The 21,619-nt window shown below is 43.5% G+C and overlaps 1 protein-coding gene across 1 annotated transcript; it reads right to left on the minus strand.

Annotated features, from left to right (window-relative positions):
- Positions 1-453: 453 nt before the first annotated feature.
- On the minus strand, positions 454-20,808 carry LOC125383670 (serine-aspartate repeat-containing protein I-like). The gene is made up of 2 exons (XM_048402372.1): positions 20,751-20,808; positions 454-1,106 (listed from the first exon to the last, which is right to left on the minus strand). The coding sequence occupies exons 1-2, from the start codon at positions 20,806-20,808 to the stop codon at positions 454-456; spliced, it is 711 nt and encodes a 236-aa protein (XP_048258329.1).
- Positions 20,809-21,619: the final 811 nt, after the last annotated feature.

The following is a 21,619-nucleotide window of genomic DNA, read 5'->3' on the forward strand; positions in this document are numbered from 1 at the left end:
AGCACACACACAGATACTGTTGACACAGGGGTTTTTCACGAAATACATAACATTTATCACAAACATGATTCACGGTGGTATATCAGTCCTTTTGCAATTTGCCATCCCCTGGTATCGATATGTAACGTGAAGTGTATGCGAGTATGTATGGCGTTGTATATAACACGAATAATTCACTAGGGTTCCAGTAATGTAATAACTTACTCAATTCATGATTCCTGGATATATGAAGACCCGTGTCAATATCTCATTAGTTTGTTTTTTTCTAAACCAATAGGTGAAAATATAACCTAATGATTAATATGTACGTTTGTGTTTGTGTGTACCTAATATGTGACCGTCATGCTTGTATCTGTACGTCCTCACTAACTGCCCGTCAATATGCTTGCCAATGGAGAAACGATATGTATGTATTGAATCGAGCATCGTATATGTAGGTTCTGTTATCAATAGCTACTTGGAATCGGAGAGAACCACTGGAGCTTGTGCCATATCGTGTTTTCTCTGTATCATATGTTGTGCTGCTGACGTGACAGCCGTGCCAGGGCGGGCGTCCTCTTCGAGGTCCCCCCTGCCACGATTAGACCCTGCTGCTTTCCTCTTTGTGGTGGCATCTGAAGGGGCATCCTCTTCGAGGTCCCCCCTGCCACGATTAGACCCTGCTGCTTTCCTCTTTGTGGTGGCATCTGAAGGGGCATCCTCTTCGAGGTCCCCCCTGCCACGATTAGACCCTGCTGCTTTCCTCTTTGTGGTGGCATCTGAAGGGGCATCCTCTTCGAGGTCCCCCCTGCCACGATTAGACCCTGCTGCTTTCCTCTTTGTGGTGGCATCTGAAGGGGCATCCTCTTCATGGTCCCCCCTGCCACGATTAGACCCTGCTGCTTTCCTCTTTGTGGTGGCATCTGAAGGGGCATCCTCTTCGAGGTCCCCCCTGCCACGATTAGACCCTGCTGCTTTCCTCTTTGTGGTGGCATCTGAAGGGGCATCCTCTTCGAGGTCCCCCCTGCCACGATTAGACCCTGCTGCTTTCCTCTTTGTGGTGGCATCTGAAGGGGCATCCTCCCCTGGTATTGTACTCACATCTTCCTGGGTGTTAAGCTCTTGTTCTGCAAGTACTTGATCACTGCAAGTTACTCGAGTGTGTCAACTTCCTCAAGTTTGTCAAGTTTGTTATAGATGCTTTTTTTAATTTACTGACTTGACTCAGCGAATCAGTTTGCTCATTTGACTCACATTTACATGCACTTGGGAAGCTTGGATGTGTACCAATAACACCCCGAATTGCTAAATGTGTGATGATACGTGCGATGGCATAGTCCAACACCCATAACTATATTGTAAAGCCTCAGCTAAACTGAGGAACCCCTTTATGAACATATATTCGACATTCCCTATTGTATACGTGAGCCCTGGTTGAATGGCTGAGCCCTGGTGTTATCCCTATCAAGAGCAATACGCTCCTGGAATCTAAGATCTCGATCTATCTATGGATAATACAACGAGTCTTACCACTGTATGTTTGTTGTTTAACGCCGCACTCAGCAATAGTCCAGCTATATGACGGCGGTCTGTAAATGATCGCGTCTGGACCAGACAGTCCAGTGATTAACATCATGAGCATCGATTCAATGACATGCATCAACCAAGTCAGTGTGCCTGATCAGCCGATCCCGTTAGTCGCCTCTTACGACGAGCATAGTCGCCTGTTCTTACGTTCATAGTGATGTACAACGCTATAACTGTACACAGACAACATACTCCTCCTGACAGTCGACCAGAAGTAGTTTCACAGCAAATGAATACGAAATACGTCATATGAGGAATGTGAGAAATGTATCAATATCTATCTTATACAACAGCAATGTCACAGTATGTCACAACTGGTCATTATGACAGCATGTAACAATAATAGGTGTTGGAGAAACCGCGTTGGAGCATTCACCATTTTTGACAATGTCGTTATCGAGTGGGCCCCTGGTGTGTATTGGTTAGCATCAGTACCAAGCAACCTCTGCTGGAAGATGAATTGGGTGTGGGCTCGGTATCTTGGTTGATGATTGCAACCTAACGACGTGGAACTTATATCATGATATAGATTACGTCACATATTTCCTTATTTAGAACGTTTGCTCGTCACGCCGAAGACCCGGGTTCGATTCCCGACATGGGTACAATGTGTGAAGCCCATTTCTGGTGTCCCCCGCCGTGATACTGCTGGAATATTGCTAAAAGCGGCGTAAAACCATACTCACTCACTCACTTATTTAGAAAATATATTAAGACATCTTCAAACCATCGACAACGGGCATGGTGTTCACAAACATTGAAACATAATCATATCCACATTCAAACTCACGGCGAATTGAAGAGCCTCAGACGACTGGGTCCCCCGTGCCCATATTGGTGTAGAATGTGAACGTAATCGACAGTATAATTAACGTGGATGAGAAGGAGCATTCTGATTTCCTCACGATGTTGCTCGCTCCAAGTCAGATTACATGACGGCTCTCTTACGTCAAAATTATCTGAGGGCGATAGCTCGATTATAACTGATATCACGGTGCCAATTGTTTTGGTCATTAGATTTGTTGCCTACAAGCTAAAGAACGTATTTCAAAACATAAACAAGTGTTCAGAAAAGTGATGAACTTATGGCAAAAGCCGGTAGTGACCACCGTTATATTATGTTACAAGTTCATTTTCGTGTCTGCATGTGTATATGGTTACATAAATATGTTTGCTTCAGTCAGGGTTGCTCAGAGGAGAATGTCTATGCCATTCTGTTTTTGTTAAGATTGATCCAAGACTGACAATAACAGATGTTAAAGTGAACCAGTGTTGCATTTCTATTTCTAAACAGTAGTTCATCTTTTATTCGCCTTTTCAGAATGCTTTTCTCAGTAGAAGGTGATTGTCACATCAGGGAGTAATACCAAAGACAGATAAGAACTAGTAATCAACTCATTCACCCTTTGCTAGATCGCCTCCGTGGGCAAGTGGTAGCGCACCTGCACTGAGAGCGGAAGGTCCGGTGTTCCATGCCCAGCCAAAACCAAAAGACGTTAAAAGATGGTACTTGTTGTTACTCTGTCTTGCGCTTGGCGTTAAAGGACTAAAACAAGGACTGTCGGCTCGGGGTCAGTATACAGTGTCTGAGTGGGGTATGCATGTTAAACTGCGGCATGGTATCTCAGTGGGCTAGCACTATAAAATCGGACTAGTATAAGAGCGCGCGCGCACGCACGCACGCACACGCACACATACATACATACACACACACACACACACACACACACACACACACGTCGCTAAATGAATGCAATAATCTTGGACGCGACGTTAAACCCCACCTAAACACTCAATTTACTAACAAAATATTCACTCACACTAACTGACTTCAGCCCACTGTTACTCTGCCACACATATCATACACACGCATACGTTCACTTACTAACCAATCACTTCGCTCCTTCCCCTCAACCCTCTCCCCACTGATACATGTTGATACTAAAACCACACCAAATCATAATGTAAATCATCAATCAATACAGCAATGCATATTACATCAGGTATCAGGTTGGTGAAGCAGTCTAGCATACACCACACACAGTGTGTTATGGAATATCACTGTCACCCTCAAGGTGAATCCAGCCACTGCGGTAATGCTATACTGTTTCCACAGATGTAACTCCAACTCTCACAGTAAACGTCTCACATCGGCTCTATCTTTCTCTCATCCCTATAAAATACTGTTTTAGCTAAATCTCGCGTTCTCGCGATCTCTCATTCTCGCACTTTGGGCATATTTAGCTCGTTTCCTGAGATAGAGATGGCGAGAATGCGAGATCGCGAGAATGTCCCTTACAGTATTCCATACATCACAGGCGTTTGCCGGGTCTCGGTCGTCATCACTTCCTCGCTTTCGATCACACAGTCCAGCTGCCTTGCTCACTATAAGGCTTCCCTCTGACCCGGACACTATAGAATCCAATGTAAAAACCTCAGTACACACTACCATTCAGCCTCCAATGTAAACACCTCAGTACACACTGCCATTCATCCTCCAATGTAAGCACCTCAGTACACACTACCATTCATCCTCCAACGTAAGCACCTCAGTACACACTACCATTCATCCTCCAATGTAAGCACCTCAGTACACACTACCATTCATCCTCCAATGTACACACCTCAGTACACACTACCATTCATCCTCCAACGTAAGCACCTCGGTACACACTACCATTCATCCTCCAATGTAAGCACCTCAGTACACACTACCATTCATCCTACAACGTAAACACCTCAGGACACACTGCCATTCATCCTCCAATGTAAGCAACTCAGTACACACTACCATTCATCCTCCAATGTAAGCACCTCAGTACACACAACCGTTCATCCTCCAATGTAAGCACCTCAGTACACACTACCGTTCATCCTCCAACGTAAACACCTCAGGACACACTACCGTTCATCCTCCAATGTAAACACCTCAGTACACACTACCATTCATCCTCCAATGTAAGCACCTCAGTACACACTACCATTCATCCTCCAACGTAAGCACCTCGGTACACACTACCATTCATCCTCCAATGTAAGCACCTCAGGACACACTACCATTCATCCTCCAATGTACACACCTCAGGACACACTACCATTCATCCTCCAACGTAAGCACCTCAGTACACACTACCATTCATCCTCCAATGTAAGCACCTCAGGACACACTACCATTCATCCTCCAACGTAAGCACCTCAGTACACACTACCATTCATCCTCCAATGTAAGCACCTCAGGACACACTACCATTCATCCTCCAATGTAAGCACCTCAGTACACACTACCATTCATCCTCCAATGTAAGCACCTCAGGACACACTACCATTCATCCTCCAATGTAAGCACCTCAGGACACACTACCATTCATCCTCCAACGTAAGCACCTCAGTACACACTACCATTCATCCTCCAATGTAAGCACCTCAGTACACACTACCATTCATCCTCCAATGTACACACCTCAGTACACACTACCATTCATCCTCCAACGTAAGCACCTCGGTACACACTACCATTCATCCTCCAATGTAAGCACCTCAGTACACACAACCGTTCATCCTCCAATGTAAACACCTCAGTACACACTACCATTCATCCTCCAACGTAAGCACCTCAGTACACACTACCATTCATCCTCCAATGTAAGCACCTCAGTACACACAACTGTTCATCCTCCAATGTAAACACCTCAGTACACACTACCATTCATCCTCCAACGTAAGCACCTCAGTACACACTACCATTCATCCTCCAATGTAAGCACCTCAGTACACACAACCGTTCATCCTCCAATGTAAACACCTCAGTACACACTACCATTCATCCTCCAACGTAAGCACCTCAGTACACACTACCATTCATCCTCCAATGTAAGCACCTCAGTACACACAACCGTTCATCCTCCAATGTAAACACCTCAGTACACACTACCATTCATCCTCCAACGTAAGCACCTCAGTACACACTACCATTCATCCTCCAATGTAAGCACCTCAGTACACACAACCTTTCATCCTCCAATGTAAACACCTCAGTACACACTACCATTCATCCTCCAACGTAAGCACCTCAGTACACACTACCATGCATCCTCCAATGTAAGCACCTCAGTACACACAACCGTTCATCCTCCAATGTAAACACCTCAGTACACACTACCATTCATCCTCCAACGTAAGCACCTCAGTACACACTACCATTCATCCTCCAATGTAAGCACCTCAGTACACACTACCATTCATCCTCCAATGTAAACACCTCAGTACACACTACCATTCATCCTCCATGTAAGCACCTCAGTACACACTACCATTCATCCTCCAACGTAAACACCTCAGTACACACTACCATTCATCCTCCAATGTAAACACCTCAGTACACACTACCATTCATCCTCCAACGTAAACACCTCAGTACACACTACCATTCATCCTCCAACGTAAACACCTCAGTACACACTACCATTCATCCTCCAATAAGCATGAATATGCATATTCAGAATGGTTGTACTTACATGAGTAATTCAACACACAGTCGAGCATGCAACTTGGTTAGAATATCTAACTAAGAGATGTTGCACTATGATATATGCTTCACATTGCATTCTACAATGTTGGTGATAATTTTACACACGTACAATGACGACAGCCAACACATTGTCATGTATAGCTTACTTCGTGTGAAATGAAACGGGGTTTAATGTCGCCAGAAAGAGCACAAACAAATCATTTCAAGAAAGTTATGTTTGTACTAAAGAAAAAGAGACAGAGAGAGATAGAGAGAGCGTGAGTGAGAGGAGAGAGAAAGAGAGAGAGTGTGTGAAAGTAGTTGAGAGAGTGAGAGAAAAGGGAGGGAGAAAGAAAGAGAGCGTAAGTGAGTATGGTTTTACGCCGCTTTTAGCAATATTGCAGCAATATCACGGCGAGAGACACCGGGAATGGGCTTCACACATTGTACCCAAGTTGGGAATCGAACCCGGATCTTCGGCGTGACAAGCGAATGCTTTAACTACAAGGCTACCCGACCACCCCCGGGTGAGAGATAAAGAGGACAGAGTGAGAGAGTGTGAGAGAGAGTGAGTGTAAGAGAGAGAGAGAGAGAGAGAGAGAGAGAGAGAGAGAGAGAGAGAGAGAGAGAGAGAGAGAGAGAGAGAGAGAGTGAGTGAGGGTGAGAGAGAGTGTATGTGTGAGAGAGCGTGAGAGACAATGATTTGTTTGTACTCTTTCTGGCGACATTAAACCCCGTTTCATCTCACACGAAGTAAGCTATACATGACAATGTGTTGGCTGTCGTCATTGTACGTGAGAGAGTGTGTGAGACAGAGAGAGTGTGTGAGAGAGTGTGAGAGAGAGAGTGTGTGAGTGAGAGAGTTTGTGACAGAGAGAGTATGTGAGTGAGAGAGAGTGTGTGACAGAGAGGGAGTGAGAGAGTGTGTGAGACAGAGAGAGTGTGTGAGAGAGAGAGTGTGTGAGTGAGAGAGGGAGTGAGAGTGTGTGTGAGACAGAGAGTGTGTGAGAGAGAGGGTGTGTGAGACAGAGAGTGTGTGAGAGAGAGAGTGTGTGAGACAGAGAGTGTGTGAGAGAGAGAGTGTGTGAGTGAGAGAGGGAGTGAGAGTGTGTGTGAGACAGAGTGTGTGAGAGAGAGGGAGTGAGAGAGTGTGTGAGACAGAGTGTGTGTGAGTGAGAGAGTGTTTGTGAGTGAGAGAGTGTGTGTGAGACAGAGTGTGTGAGAGAGTGTGAGAGAGAGAGTGAGAGAGTGTGTGAGACAGAGAGTGTGTGAGAGAGAGTGTGTGAGTGAGAGAGGGAGTGAGAGAGTGTGTGAGACAGAGAGAGTGAGTGGGAGAGAAAGAGTGTGTGAGTGAGAGATGGAGTGAGAGTGTGTGAGACAGAGAGTGTGTGAGAGAGTGTGAGAGAGAGAGTATGTGTGTGTGTGAGACAGAGAGAGAGAGAGAGAGAGAGAGAGTAAGAGAATGGGGTGTAGGTATGTGTCTGTAGACACCAGTGGTCAGTATGGCCCTGCTGGCCGTTACATAATATTCAGCATCAGATTAACATATGGCCACAAGATAACATCCCTCGCCATTGTGGTTTGGTGATGCGCACAGTTTCAACAGTTAAATTACCTGCCTGAAGCATCATTTCCTTTAACTGACCATAACAACCAACCAATCAGGCCGACTTGTATAATTCTTACATAATAGCTACGCGTCTTGTTCCAGCCACTATACTAAGATATATTATAAGGTTTAGTTCCATAACGTCGTCGTGTGATAATATCTTAATGATGAACAATACCAGACTGTGGAAACAAACGTATTCAATGTTATATGGACTTATGGTATTGTATTTTATTCAAATATGTCAACATCGGTCGGAACCAGAAACGTTTTGTTATCTGAATCGAAGCAGCGAGCAACAGACGCCGGTCTATATAAAAGGAAAACGGCAAACACAGGTAAGTGTACATTGATTCGCACTAACACGATTCACACGTCAAACCTTGATTATTGAATAAGTGTCGTAGCGTACGTATTGATATAGAATGTCGATTATTTAATTTTAGTACTCCATTCGTTTTTGTTTATGTTGAATACTACTTTCATGTTTGTTTGTTGAGAAGCTTCTTGTCATTTAAGTAAATAGAAAATACATCCAAAATATTGCCCTAAGCCAGCTTTGGATTTCTCATTAAGTTTAGTGAATGATCAATGTCCAGAAACATTTGTCAATTTTATCTACATATGCATTTAAGTGATTGAATCACACCCATTACTTCAGAAATGATAAGTATACATGTCTATGCAAATACTGAATTATATGTTTTTCATGTTAGTAGGGTTTAACGCCGCTTTGAACAGTATTCCAGTTACATCACGGCGTGTCAGCTTAATGTGGAAGTCCAAGGTGAAGGAGTTCTCAGACGTGAACCCCACGAAGACGGGTATGGTGCTGAGACACCAACCCAGAAATTAAGTCGGATCGGCCCGGGATTCGAACGCACGACCATAGGTTTCTGGCGTGCCCAAATGACGCACCTCTGCACAGCGAATTGCGGCGCCTTAGACGACTGGGCCACCCGTGCCCCAGCTTTGTTGGAAATACAGTAAAACAGAATATAACTATGTCAACATTCATGTCCAAACTACATGTACATCATAAACTGTAGCATGCAATGTCACATACAAGAGTCATTTGGGTTTATTTATGGATTCTCTTCCTGCTTATAATATATTTGTGGATAGTAATTTCTGGAAATATTTCACAAGGAAGTGTAACTGCAAGTGACAAGTCTCATTTGTGTATGGAAGACCCTGGTGAGAAGGTAGGTGTTTGTCTACTTGTAATTACAGATTTTTTTAGTAAAGGCGACAAGGCCCTTCCCATATTCAAAAGAAACACTTGTTTTCTCGGGAAATCATGATAAATTGACATCTAGCCTGACATACATGATATGGGCGTGCGTCGTATGGACCGGTGAAGATTGCGGGGTAGAATAGGTCTTCAGCAACCCATGCTTGCCATAAAAGGTGACTATGCTTGTCGTAAAAGACGACTAACGGGATCGGGTCGTCAGGCTCGCTGACTTGGTTGATGCATGTCATCGATCTCAATTGCGTGGATCGATGCTCATGATATCAATCACTGGGTTGTCTGGTCCAGACTTGATTATTTACAGACCGCCGTCATATAGCGGGAATATTGCTGAGTGCGGCGTTAAACAACCAACCAACCGCCGTCGTATGGCAGGAGTACTGGTACTGCTGTGCGGCGCCAGGCAACAGACACATACTCATTCTTATTAGTGGCGGGGGCACGGGTGGCCCAGTCGTCTAAGGCGCCGCGATTCGCTGTGCAGAGTTGCGTCCCTTGGGCACGCCAGAAACCTATGATTGTGGGTTCGAATCCAGGTTCGCCCCGATTATGTTTCTAGGTTTGTCAGCACCATACCCGTGCTCGTGGGTTTCACCGAAGTGGTAAACGTCTGAGACCTGCATCACTTTGGGCTTTCCTCCCACATTAAGCTGACACGCCGTGATATAACTGGAATAGTGTTAAAGCGGCGTTAAAACCAACTCACTCACTCACTCACTTATTAGTGGCGGGTGGTATCCGGGAGTCAGGACGTTTCCCCTTCTCGCGATTTTCAGTGATCCGTTCATATAATCTCTACCGCTATTTTGCTTATTACGCCCAATGGAATATGATTCGACGGATAATCGAAACTGGTTATTCTATGGCGTTGACGCTTTGTATTTGTGAAAACAGTACATGCAAACTATTTCAGTTTAGGTCTTAATGAGTGGTGACGATGTGAGTAGTGTGCGAGTAAGGTTTTACGCCTCTTTTAACAATACACCAGAAATGGTCTTCAGACATCGTACCAATGTGGGGAATCGAACCCGTGTCTTCGTCGTGACGAGCGAACGCTTTAACAACTAGGCTATCCCACCGCCCCGAGTGTTGACGGAGCTTGAATGTAGTTTAAAATAGCGCATTAGTGTACCGCATAGTACATAAATGACAGCACAGCATCTAAACTGTGTTATGAGTATCGGCCGCCATTTGTTTTTTAGTCATGCTTGGCGATTTGGTTGACAGTGTGGCGTCTTCCCCCGATGACATGGATCATTGCTTATGATACAGATCATTGGATTGTCTGGTCTAAACTCGATTGTTGACAGCCTGACGTGGTATCGCTGGAGTATTACTGGGTGCGGCGTTAGGCCACAAACAAATGCTTACCTGTGTAATGAATCTTGTGTGAGTGGTGCGTGCTACCGATAGAGCAACAACATGCATACCCTTTCGCGAACACCTGGTGTCATCACTGATTTTCCTTTACACCCAGTGGAATCTGTTTCGGCAGCTGATTGAGACTGCTTATTCATGGGCGTTGAATTTGCATTAGATGTTCAATTAAATTTTTCACTGTTCAGTTTCAAATTTAGTTAACCAAGTTGAACTCTACAAATATCTTATATTGCTCATATAACAGTGATGTCCACTAACGTATTGTTGATGTACAGACAAATTCCGATCCTGCAGAGTGTTCACACTTTAAAACCAATCAATTATTAACTAAATATTAACTGCAGTACTGTATTATCTTCCAGCATGGGTCACCTAGCAACCGTACTGGTGGTGTGTATTGCACTTATTGGATACGCGTCGACTGGCGATATATGTGTGGGCGGCGACGTCAACGGCTGTACGACGTTGTTCAAGTGGGTTCCCTACCAGTCTAGGTTCAGACCTTACTGCAACAGACATGATGTCTGCTATGCGTGTGTAAGTACTTGTAACTACCATCAGTAAAATATGTAGAATAGGTTCATATTATTAGTTGACATGTGAGTGAGTGAGTGAGTGAGTGAGTGAGTGAGTGAGTGAGTGAGTGAGTTAACGCAGCTTTAACACTATTTCATTTAAAAAATGTTTAATTGTTTAAACAAAACTATGAGCCTATATATTTTTTAACGCATCTTGCAACATTTTATTTTTTGAGGCAGACATGTTTTTCAACACTCTGAAGCATAATTATTTGTTCAAGACTTTTATTGACAATTGCTATGATGATATATGACATGTATATGATACATACATGAATGTAATAATTGCTTACACTTCCTTACAAGCTGTGTCAAGGAACTAACAGTGTCGATATGACGTCAACACTGGTAGACCGTGACGTGCGTTGTGGGGACAAAGTGCATTTACATCAACAATGATGTCAGCATGGTATAAAACTATGTGGGGGCACGTGACATTGTCGTTACACATATATGTTACATGTAATTTACATCCTTGACGGTGGCTATTCACACTGATTATCTTGTTGTGTTTACTTCCTTTTTATAAGGATGCTTATATAATTATTCCTTTCAGGGATCAAAATATGGAAAGTCAAAAGAGGACTGCGACAAGCATTTCAAAAGGAACATGAAAAAGAGCTGCAGTAGTTTTCAGTGTGAAATCATGGCGACCCTCTACTACAAGGCTGTGCAGGTGCTCGGAAGGTTTTTCTATCGAGATCCGGCCAAGTCGTGGTGTAGGGAGTCGTGGGTGTTCAACTGCATGTAATGCATGGCTGTCACATGGCTGTAACGGGTCGTTGTATGTGCAGGCTTAGTAGACAATACTTGGACAGAGCTTCTGATTTTCGCTTTGTCGTTACATGGTCCATTTTCTGATGTTTGTTAACAATTTGTACATGAAACTCTAGCTACTTAACATTCTTGACAAGAATGGCTGGATTTCTTTTAGTTTAGTTCTTAATTACCCTGTTGTCCCCCCATTTACCAAGAACAATAGTTGAGGAGACAGTCCGCTTTCTACACCGTTTTTTCAAATAAACTTTTTAGTCATCTCACGGCGGTAGCAGGGGCTTGTGGAGGGGGTGGGCATTCATTTACCATAACCGTAAACGATGTTGTGTTATGTGATCTTAACTGCTGTGTTATTATTTCAATAAAGTAATTTAATGAGAACTGATGTCTCATAGGTCGGATGCTTTCTGCCCACTGCAATGTAACCCAACGTATATAATTGTCCTTGACATCTCAATAAATAATTGTTCTTCTTCTTTTTGTTGTTCTTGTTCTTCACCTTTAAGTATATTTTTACTTTCATTAACATAATACAAAAAGATAGATTATGTATCTTAACACACAAGTATAACCCGGGTCGTTATGTGGCGCCCCCTGTGAAACAAGGAAGAAATGTACCGACATGAGCGACTATTATTTCCATTATGGGGTGAAAACGGTCAACGAGACCTATCAGAGGTAAGATTTGCAGGCCCGGCTCTATATTAAAGGCCCAGTAAAGTCAACATAGCGACTTTACAGAATGTAATACTTAAGGGGATACTTAATGATACATGGTTGACCAGGGGTAATACCGTAAAACGGAAGATGAAAAAAACGACAGGCACAATCGTCCTCCAAACGAAACATTCCGCCACAGCGGGGATTCCTCTTACTGGGGTTAAAACGGTTTACCGGTGATTGACCCGCTGCGCAATTTCAATGATCGGGTCGACGCCCAGTCTGACTGGGGGTTTTTTTGGGGTCCTCCTTCTTGTCAGGCACCTATTGTTATAGGTACAAATTCCCCCTAGCGTGGTGTTTGGTAAGACAATAGGGGGGCATCTCACATATGACACAACAAATTGGTAAATATATCACAATATGTAACGGCATTTGGTTTTTGATGTATTCAAGTTCATGATTAAGACCAGACGTCAAATATTCATTCATTTGAAATGTTCCCAAAGATGATTTCCAACTATCATTAACAGCAACGATGACTTTGTCACGAAGCACAATAAGACGTCTCTGAGCAGTGAGACGACGCCATACATCATCTCGAAGGGTGGGATCCAATCTGCACAAATTCATTGCGATGCTGCAGGTTGAGCAGGATAATAAATGCACTTGAGAGGGAGAAGAGACAACTCCATGTCCACAAGAAATCATAGAACGATTATCACAATGCTGTTTCACATCTAGTTGGACTGTTAATTGTGTAAACGACACTTTTAGATGTGAAATTGGACAAATAAGACAATATTTTACACAGTGCTCATTCTTTAACAATTGTATATTTTATAGTTTAAAGTAAACGAATGCTAGATGTACAGATGTAAATCGCTTCAACAAACACGACGGAAATTATCCCTTGGCCAGCTGCTAAACAGGACGTTAGTCGTAACAATCTCGTTACAGACAGTAATTGTTAGTTCAATTATTCACAAAGTCAAGATCAAAGGTCGTTTCATACACTCAGCAATATATACAATGTTATTTTTGTTGGATTAACAGAAATAGCTGCACTTTTAGATTGAACGTTTAATGACATATGAGTACAGCTGATTGTCACGCATGGCTGCACCGTTGCACCGGTAACTTTAGGCCACGCGCTCAAAAAGGTTTGTTTTGGAATCTAATTACGGAGCGTGTGCATGTACTTTCACTTTAAATACTTTCTAAGAATATTATGACTCGTGGGAGTCAGTGTGTGAGTGAGTGAGTATTGATTTCGCAACTTTTATCAACATTCCAGCAATATCATCGCGGGGGACACCAGAAATGGGATTCACACATTGTACCCATGTCAGGATTCACACACCTTTGCCCTCACAAGAACCTACATATTAGCCACGGACTTACTGTTTAAAAAGGGAGTGAGAGAAGTCAGACATATTCTTAGAACTACATAACTGAAATGGATATATCCTGATGATCACTGCAATAGAAACATGGGGGATTGCGGGCGAGGTACTACTGGTCTGATGGTACAACCTTTAAGGACCATGATCAAGAATGTCAGTCATGTCAAATAGATACAGGTGTTATTGCGAGCCAGCTAGAGCTGGGCAGTCTGAAACTGAGAGTCAGAGCTTGTAACAGCACCTCAATAACACGTTGTGGGCCTGCAGACGGACTTGTGTCGCGAAAAGAAGAAGTATACCGGAGAACAACCAACTTCTACGGCGAATATAATCCAACAAACGTTTGTCAGAACATGTGACCCCACCAGGACACTACTATCATCATATTTCACGGTGTATTTGAGCGGTATTAGAAAAAATCTGTATCATACCTCCATGTAAGAATGATGAGATTTGATTGGTCCACGTGATCTTGATAAAATTCTATGTATCCCACCATGGAGGGAAATAAATTTCTCAGCGTGAGAAAAAATCACTTATACCCCGCCACGAGCAAGACAGGATTTCTGAGAGGCAGAGTTAATCTCTTATATCCCGCTTCAAAGCAAACAGCTTCACGCTTTTTCCGAGTCAATGAAAGTCACGTGACATAGCACAAGTGTACCTCTGCTCAGTGAAACAGCTGATCAATTTAAAATTTGTTTTAATTCTTTACAATGTCATTCTAAAACATGTCAGTAAGATAAATTCGTTGCAGCAGGACTACTCGGGATACATGTGGTTCTATGCGTAAAACACCAAGTACCCCTCGTGATCATGCTAGAACATGTGTTACAATCTGTGGCGACCTCTTAGTGTACGCCATTAAAGCTTCAGGCTCAAGTCCAGCACTCCAAACCAGCCGTGACGACCTCCTTGCTATCGCCGTCGACGTTCCAGCCTCCGCTGCTCCAAACCCCATCTGTCACCAACGCCTGTACAACTGAATCACGTACTGTCCGAAGAACCGGGACAGTGCCAGTTCTCTCTCCCATTTGGTAAGCTTTTTGCTAATATACCTAGTTCATTTACCTGTATCTTTGTTCCTATTTTCATAACTGATCCTGAATTAACTTTACGGCTAAAACATACCTCACAAAACCTTTTGAAGACCTTTCATGTTACACTAAAAACGTCACATATGGCATTGAATGTACGCTTTGTGTTACCGTTTATGTTGGAGAGACACAACAAAAAATATCGACAGCAAAAATCGGACATCAACAACAATGTTTCCAATTGTGTCTACAAACATTTCAATTCTAAAAATATTTCCACCCTTGACATTAAAGTTAGGATATTAGAGGAAATACACCATCCATCTCATATCCTTAAATGCAATCGCCTTAAAAGAATGTCCAGAGAAAAGCGTTGCGGATCTTGGACAGCCCTGTACATCACCGGTCTGGGCATGTTTCTCGACTAAACGGCTTACGACATTGTGATGATACCCAAAATTCCGACCAATGGCATTACAAGACATTCCTGCGTTATGCATGCCGATTATTTGCCATCTTGTGGTGTTTGATAATGGCCTCCGTGCCATGGTCACACAATGTCATGGAACAACTGTTTAAAATCGAGTATAGGAAAGCAATTTTAACGTTTGGATATACTCCTTTAAGGTATACTCGAGGGCAGCATGATGCACGGGCATACCATGCATGGCACGTGTGCTTTCGTCACGCATGACTGATTACATCATCTCGAGAAAACATTCTTCCCGCAATTATATCTTTCATGACCAAACAATAATCCAATATATTAGGGTGTGCTTAACTTATTTCTTTGTGTATATGTAAAGATCATTACATTAGTTGTTTAATCAAATGACTTGGTATAAATGACATATCAAATAATCCCACATATAAGTCCAGTATGTTGACTGAGGAAGAAATCTGTCAAAACCATGCATCAGTATCAACTTTTGGCCTCACTCTAAAACCTGAGTGAGTGAGTGAGTGAGTGAGTATGGTTTTACGCCGCTTTTAGCAATATTCCAGCAATATCACGGCGGGGGACACCAGAAATGGGCTTCACACATTGTACCCATGTCGGGAATCGAACCCGGGTCTTCGGCGTGACGAGCGAACGCTTTAACCACTAGGCTACCCGACCGCCCCCTCTAAAACCTGAAGACATGTCCATGCCTCTTTTGTACTGGATTCCAAAGCTCTATAAAATTCCTTACAAAGAGAGATATATTACGGGGTCCATCAAATGTACCACCAAATGCCTGTATCAACGATTACTGATAATCCTTAATACAATCAAGGAAGTATACTCAACAACAAAAGTTCTGAGACACCAATATTTGAGTGTATTTGTCCAACAAGTTAAGTTTGGTTTTCAATATTGTAGTACATGTATGGAATCAAGTCACAAAAACGCAACTGCTACAGAAAAGCATGCATTCCATGCAAAAGCTTTTATGCAAGCCCCATGCATTTCACTCCCGAAGAATGGGTATAAAAACATGTGCGTTAACGGGATTCCATATTCATTGTTTAGCATCGTGCTGACAACAACCACTCAGAAAAACAACAAAATTACGCAATTATTCAACATTACGAAATGCCAAGCCTGTCCAAAAATGAGCGTCTGCGAGCCATTGGTATGCTTGAAGCAGGATCGAGTCAACGTTACGTCAATCATTGTGTCATGGAAGAAGATCGGTTCGGGGGCGGCAGCGTTATGGTATGGGGTGGGATTACAGCAAGACAGAGGACCCGTTTGATAGTGGTAGAGGGAAATCCCAATGGACAGCGCTACCGCGACGAGAACCTCGGCCCTGTTGTTCTACCGTTTTACCTTTCAACATGACAACGCCCGGCCTCATATTGCTCGACTTGTTCAGGATTTTCTTCAACAAAACAACGCGAATGTCATTCCCTGGCCGGCTCGGTCCCCAGATCTCTCACCAATAGAGCCTATGTGGGATGAGATTGATCGGCGCCTTCGACGTCAACCACGTGTTCCACAGACACACACCAGGAACTTCGAAACATGCTCCAGCAGATATGGACAGACATCCCACAGGACTTTGTGCGACGCCTGGTCCATTCCATGAGTCGAAGATGTGTTCCTTGCATCGCAACCGGAGGTGGACACACACGCTATTGATTTGTAAATTGACATTTTGGCATGTTCATGTTGTTGTTTTTTATGAAATCACGCTTTTTCTGAAGTCAGCATGGCACATTAAACCCTTTGAAAACTTACAGGAGTCTTTTATCTGTTGCAAACCGAAATTGTTTCAGATTTGGTAAAAAACATAACTTTGCATTAAATCTTAGACAATGTCACAGGAGCTTTTGTTGTTCAGTATATTTGAGACAAGTGGAATTAATACCATATGGATTCTCAAAAACTCAAAGGCGTTCTTGACTTTTTACACTTTCAGAAAAGAACCAGATGTCTATTTCCCTTCATCCCCACAAGAATGTAAGCTCCAATATTTCCGCTGTTACAACTTACTAACAAGGTCGTCTTGGCCTTATGTGCCCCATTCAGTCACAATATAGGCAATTATGCCAGGAGAGCACTGTGCAATAGGCATTGCAGAAACCTAGTACACCTCCTTCACTCATATCCCAAGCCCTAAACAGCATCAGCAAAGGACATAGCACCGTGTTGGTCACTATCACAATACATGCTTCAATGCCCTTGATACTTGAGCTTGTACGCGTTATATTGGCCTATCCCATTTCAACTGTCTAGGCAGATTCCCTCTCACTCCCAGTTGTAACGCTCAGTTAGCAGAACCAGATTGTAGAATGCTTTGCGTGCCTGGGCCAGTCGACTCAGTCCTATCCACTGGCACTCTCAAACTCACCCACAAGTTCTATGTAGTGGACGACCTACTGCAAGACATTTAACTAGGCCCTTCTAAAACAGCATGCGGCCTCAGAAGATTATTCTGACAACAAACTTTGCCTTTATAATGGCTTAGCCCCTGGACAGATAGTCTTTTGTCCAGATGTCCCAAACATGTCAACATTTCACCAAGTATTTTCTGGTATTGGACATGCCAATTAACACCCCGATCGACCTCCCTGGCACACAGCAGCCACTTAGTAACGTAACTCAAACAAATCAGGTGATAGGTATTCATTGTATAGTGAGATGCGTTGACTCTCAAGTCCCGTACAGATTACTCAACCCCTACCAATTCAACAATAATCGTTTTGGGGCGATGGGGTAGCCTAGTGGTTAAAGTGTTCGCTCGTCACGCTGAAGACCTGGGTTCGATTCCTCACATGGGTACATTGTGTGAAGCCCATTTGTGGTGTCCCCCGCCGTGATATTGCTTGAACATTGCTTAAAGCGGCATAAAAAATGACTCACTCACTACAATCATTTTAACGGTAAATGCACCTATTGCTATGTTTGAGTCACCTGATTCCAACTTTCAGTTAGGCCCACTCAGCGACACCCCATCTGATCAGTTAAAAAAATCAATCATATATCTTTCTCTGACAATGCCACTGCTGCTTGAGACAACGAGCTGCTGAACAAGACAGTGACCTGATCCACGTTGACTTGTCTGAAGAACACCAGACATACTACTGGCAGGTACCATCCCTGAACTGGGCATGACCCACATGTTCTTCCATTCCATAGACATTGGTGACCACAATCGAAAACGCCCCTATCCAGTACATCGAAAACAGACATGACATGGACACCAACATTCAGGATAGGTTAGACAATGACATCATTGAACCACCCTTTTCCCCATGGCCTGCTCTTGTGTTACTAGTAAAGAAGCAGACAGGAGATACACGATTTTGTGTGGATTATCGCGGGATAACAAATTCACGTTCGTTTAACATTACCCAATCATCAATATCGATGAATCGTTGATGTCACTTGGAGAAAGTCATCCCCACATTTTCTCATCTCTTGACATGATGAGCGGCTGTCATCAGTTTCCGTCACGGACAGTTCCACGTCAAGGCCATGCCCTTCGGATTTGTCAACTCCCCAAGTTGTTTTGTCTTCATTATATCCTCAATATTCTCGGGAACGTCTTACAAATATGTTTCACAGGTCGTCCTTTGACGAACACCTCCTTCATTTAGAAGCGGTATTGAACAAATTTTGGGAGACTGGGCTCAAATTCAAACCCTCAAAATACAACGTTGCAGTGAAGGAAATGTCCTATCTAGGTCATGTTATCTCTAAGGAAGGGGTATCTTCCGATCCCTTGAAAGTGGAGAACATCTGTGAAGTGCGAGCATTACTTGGGCTAACGGACCCATGAAGATTCCGGGGTGAAATAGGTCTTCAGCAACCCATGCTTGCCGTAAAAGGTGACTGTGCTTGTCGTAAAAGGCGACTAATGGGATCGGTTGGTCAGGCTCGCTGACTGGTTGATGCATGTCATCGATCCCAATTGCGCGGATCGATGCTCATGATATTAATCACTGGATTGTTTGGTCCAGATGCGATTATTCACAGACCGCCTTCATATAGCTTGAATATTGCTGAGTGCGACGTAAAACAACCAACCAACCAACCAACCTTGGGCTAACGTCCTACTATCGCATATTCATAAAGGGTTCTGCAATGATGGGTACCCACCTACACACCCTGCTGTCACCTTCAGATGGTCTGAGACAGCCGAAAATGCATTCTTGGAGTTAAAACAAACACTCATCTTTTCCCCAATACTGGTTTCCCATGATTTCAACAAACCCTTCATATCAGCATGTGCCGCCTGTGACAGCAGCATGGGTTGGGTACTGTCACAGATTGATGATAATCAACAGGAAACAAAGTACAAAATTGTACCCTGTCACTCAAAAGGAGTGCCTGGCGATTGTCGTTGGATCAAACATTTCATATTTAGCATACAACAACTTCAGTGAGTACTCACCATTCAGCCCTGCAATTTCTCATGTTGTTCGAAAATGCTATTGGAAAGTTGGGCCGCTGGTCTCTCATGTTGTTCGGGCGAGAATCGTGCATGCCAACTGACAACATCTTTCAACCAATCCCTAGAACCTATATCGAAAAACACAGACTGATCTACTAGATAATTTGGAAAGGGCTTGAAACATTGCCTAACAGAATGTCCTGGCAACCAAAGAATCCTTCAGAGCTAGGTATGACAGAAAAGCCCAAACCCCCACTTTCACATTTAGACAGAAATTTGCAGAAATGAATTCTTAAAGCCCTCCTCAGCCGCAAACTGCATCGACAGTGGGATGGACCATACCACATTTCTGCAGTACCGCATTCCTTCCACGCAAATCAATTCCAATCCATGCCAAAATGACCAATACATTTTTGGTTTTAATTTTTGATGGATGTCGTCAACACTCTGTCAGATATTTACGAAGTACAAAATCTGGTACCATCTGGGATTCGAACCCAACTCTCAGAGTGGGCACCTAATCGCAAGCCCACAAATTCAGCGCAAGTATGTGTTCTAGGCTACCAGTTGTTGGACTTTCATTTTTTTCGGAAGCCTCGGTGGCTTAGTGGTTTAGATCGCCGACTTTGTGTACAATTTTTCTGTCCCTGATCACGGACAGATAGATACACGGGCGTTATCGATACCCACTGCAAGTCCCGGCAGTTGTGAAAGGGCCAGCCAGTCCGAGGGGGGTGTCTTGTGAATATACGTTCTAATTGTCGAGAACAGTGTAAGTGGTGTGAATGTTTCGTGGTTCATTCCTTTTATTGATTTTGTTTATGAAGGATCTGAACAGGTCATATTAATATACTTATTAGAGATGATTCGCTCGTCACGACGAAGATCCGGGTTCGATCCCCGACATGGGTACAATGTGTGAAGCCCATTTCTGGTGTTCCCGCCGTGATATTGCTGGAATATTGCTAAAAGCGATGTAAAACCATACTCACTCACTCACTCACTCACTCACTATCAGAGATGATAATAAGAGGGATATCGGTAGGTTTCCTAAGCGACCTTTATCTTTACACGGGATGATAACCGACTTACGTCTCTGTGCCTGGGTGCTGCTGGTCATTGTGACCAGCACAGATACGGGCAGGGCCATGACCGTCTATAAACTACCCTCTACTCTTCGTCTACTCAGTTTTATAAATACAGTCCACACCCGCGTCGACGCTGACTTAGAAAACACGGTAAAATTAATGAATGATCTAATTCCTGACACCTCTGAATCACATCGAGAACACGAAAACGCGTAGTTTGTTACATTGGCTGGGACAACTAGCCAAGGGAGCCTTTGGACTAGCCACAGAGTGCGACCTAAAACATGTAACTGACCACATTAGACTCATAGCAGAAAATATGCAGACACGCAGCACAGGATTCAACACTTCCCAACACCAAACTCACATCACCTCACCTCAACAAACTCACCTCACCTCACCTCACCTCAACTTAACTCTACTCACTCAACTCAACAAACTCACCTCACCTCAACAAACTCACCTCACCTCAACAAACTCACCTAAGCTCACCTCACCTCAACAAACTCACCTCATCTCAACTCACCTCAACTCAACAAACTCACCTAACCTCAACCCAACGAACTCACCTCAACAAACTCACCTTACCTCACCTCAACAAACTCACCTCACCTCAAATTAACAAACTCACCTAACCTCAACTCAACTTAACTCAACACGCTCACTCAATTAAACTCAACTCTACAAACTTAACTCAACAAACTCAACTCAACTCAAATAAGCTCAACTCCGGAAAATGACTGCAACATTACACAACACAATCTGACATCATTATGTTCCTCGACAGTTAGTTTCATCCAAACTTTCCCAAAGCCGTCATGATGTACGAAACATTTGCAGCGATCTCTCCTCTTAGTCCACGCGTTTCGGGTC

Source organism: Haliotis rufescens, unplaced genomic scaffold (genome assembly GCF_023055435.1).
Source record: "Haliotis rufescens isolate VD_foot unplaced genomic scaffold, xgHalRufe1.0.p SCAF_26, whole genome shotgun sequence".
Taxonomy (NCBI): domain Eukaryota; kingdom Metazoa; phylum Mollusca; class Gastropoda; order Lepetellida; family Haliotidae; genus Haliotis; species Haliotis rufescens.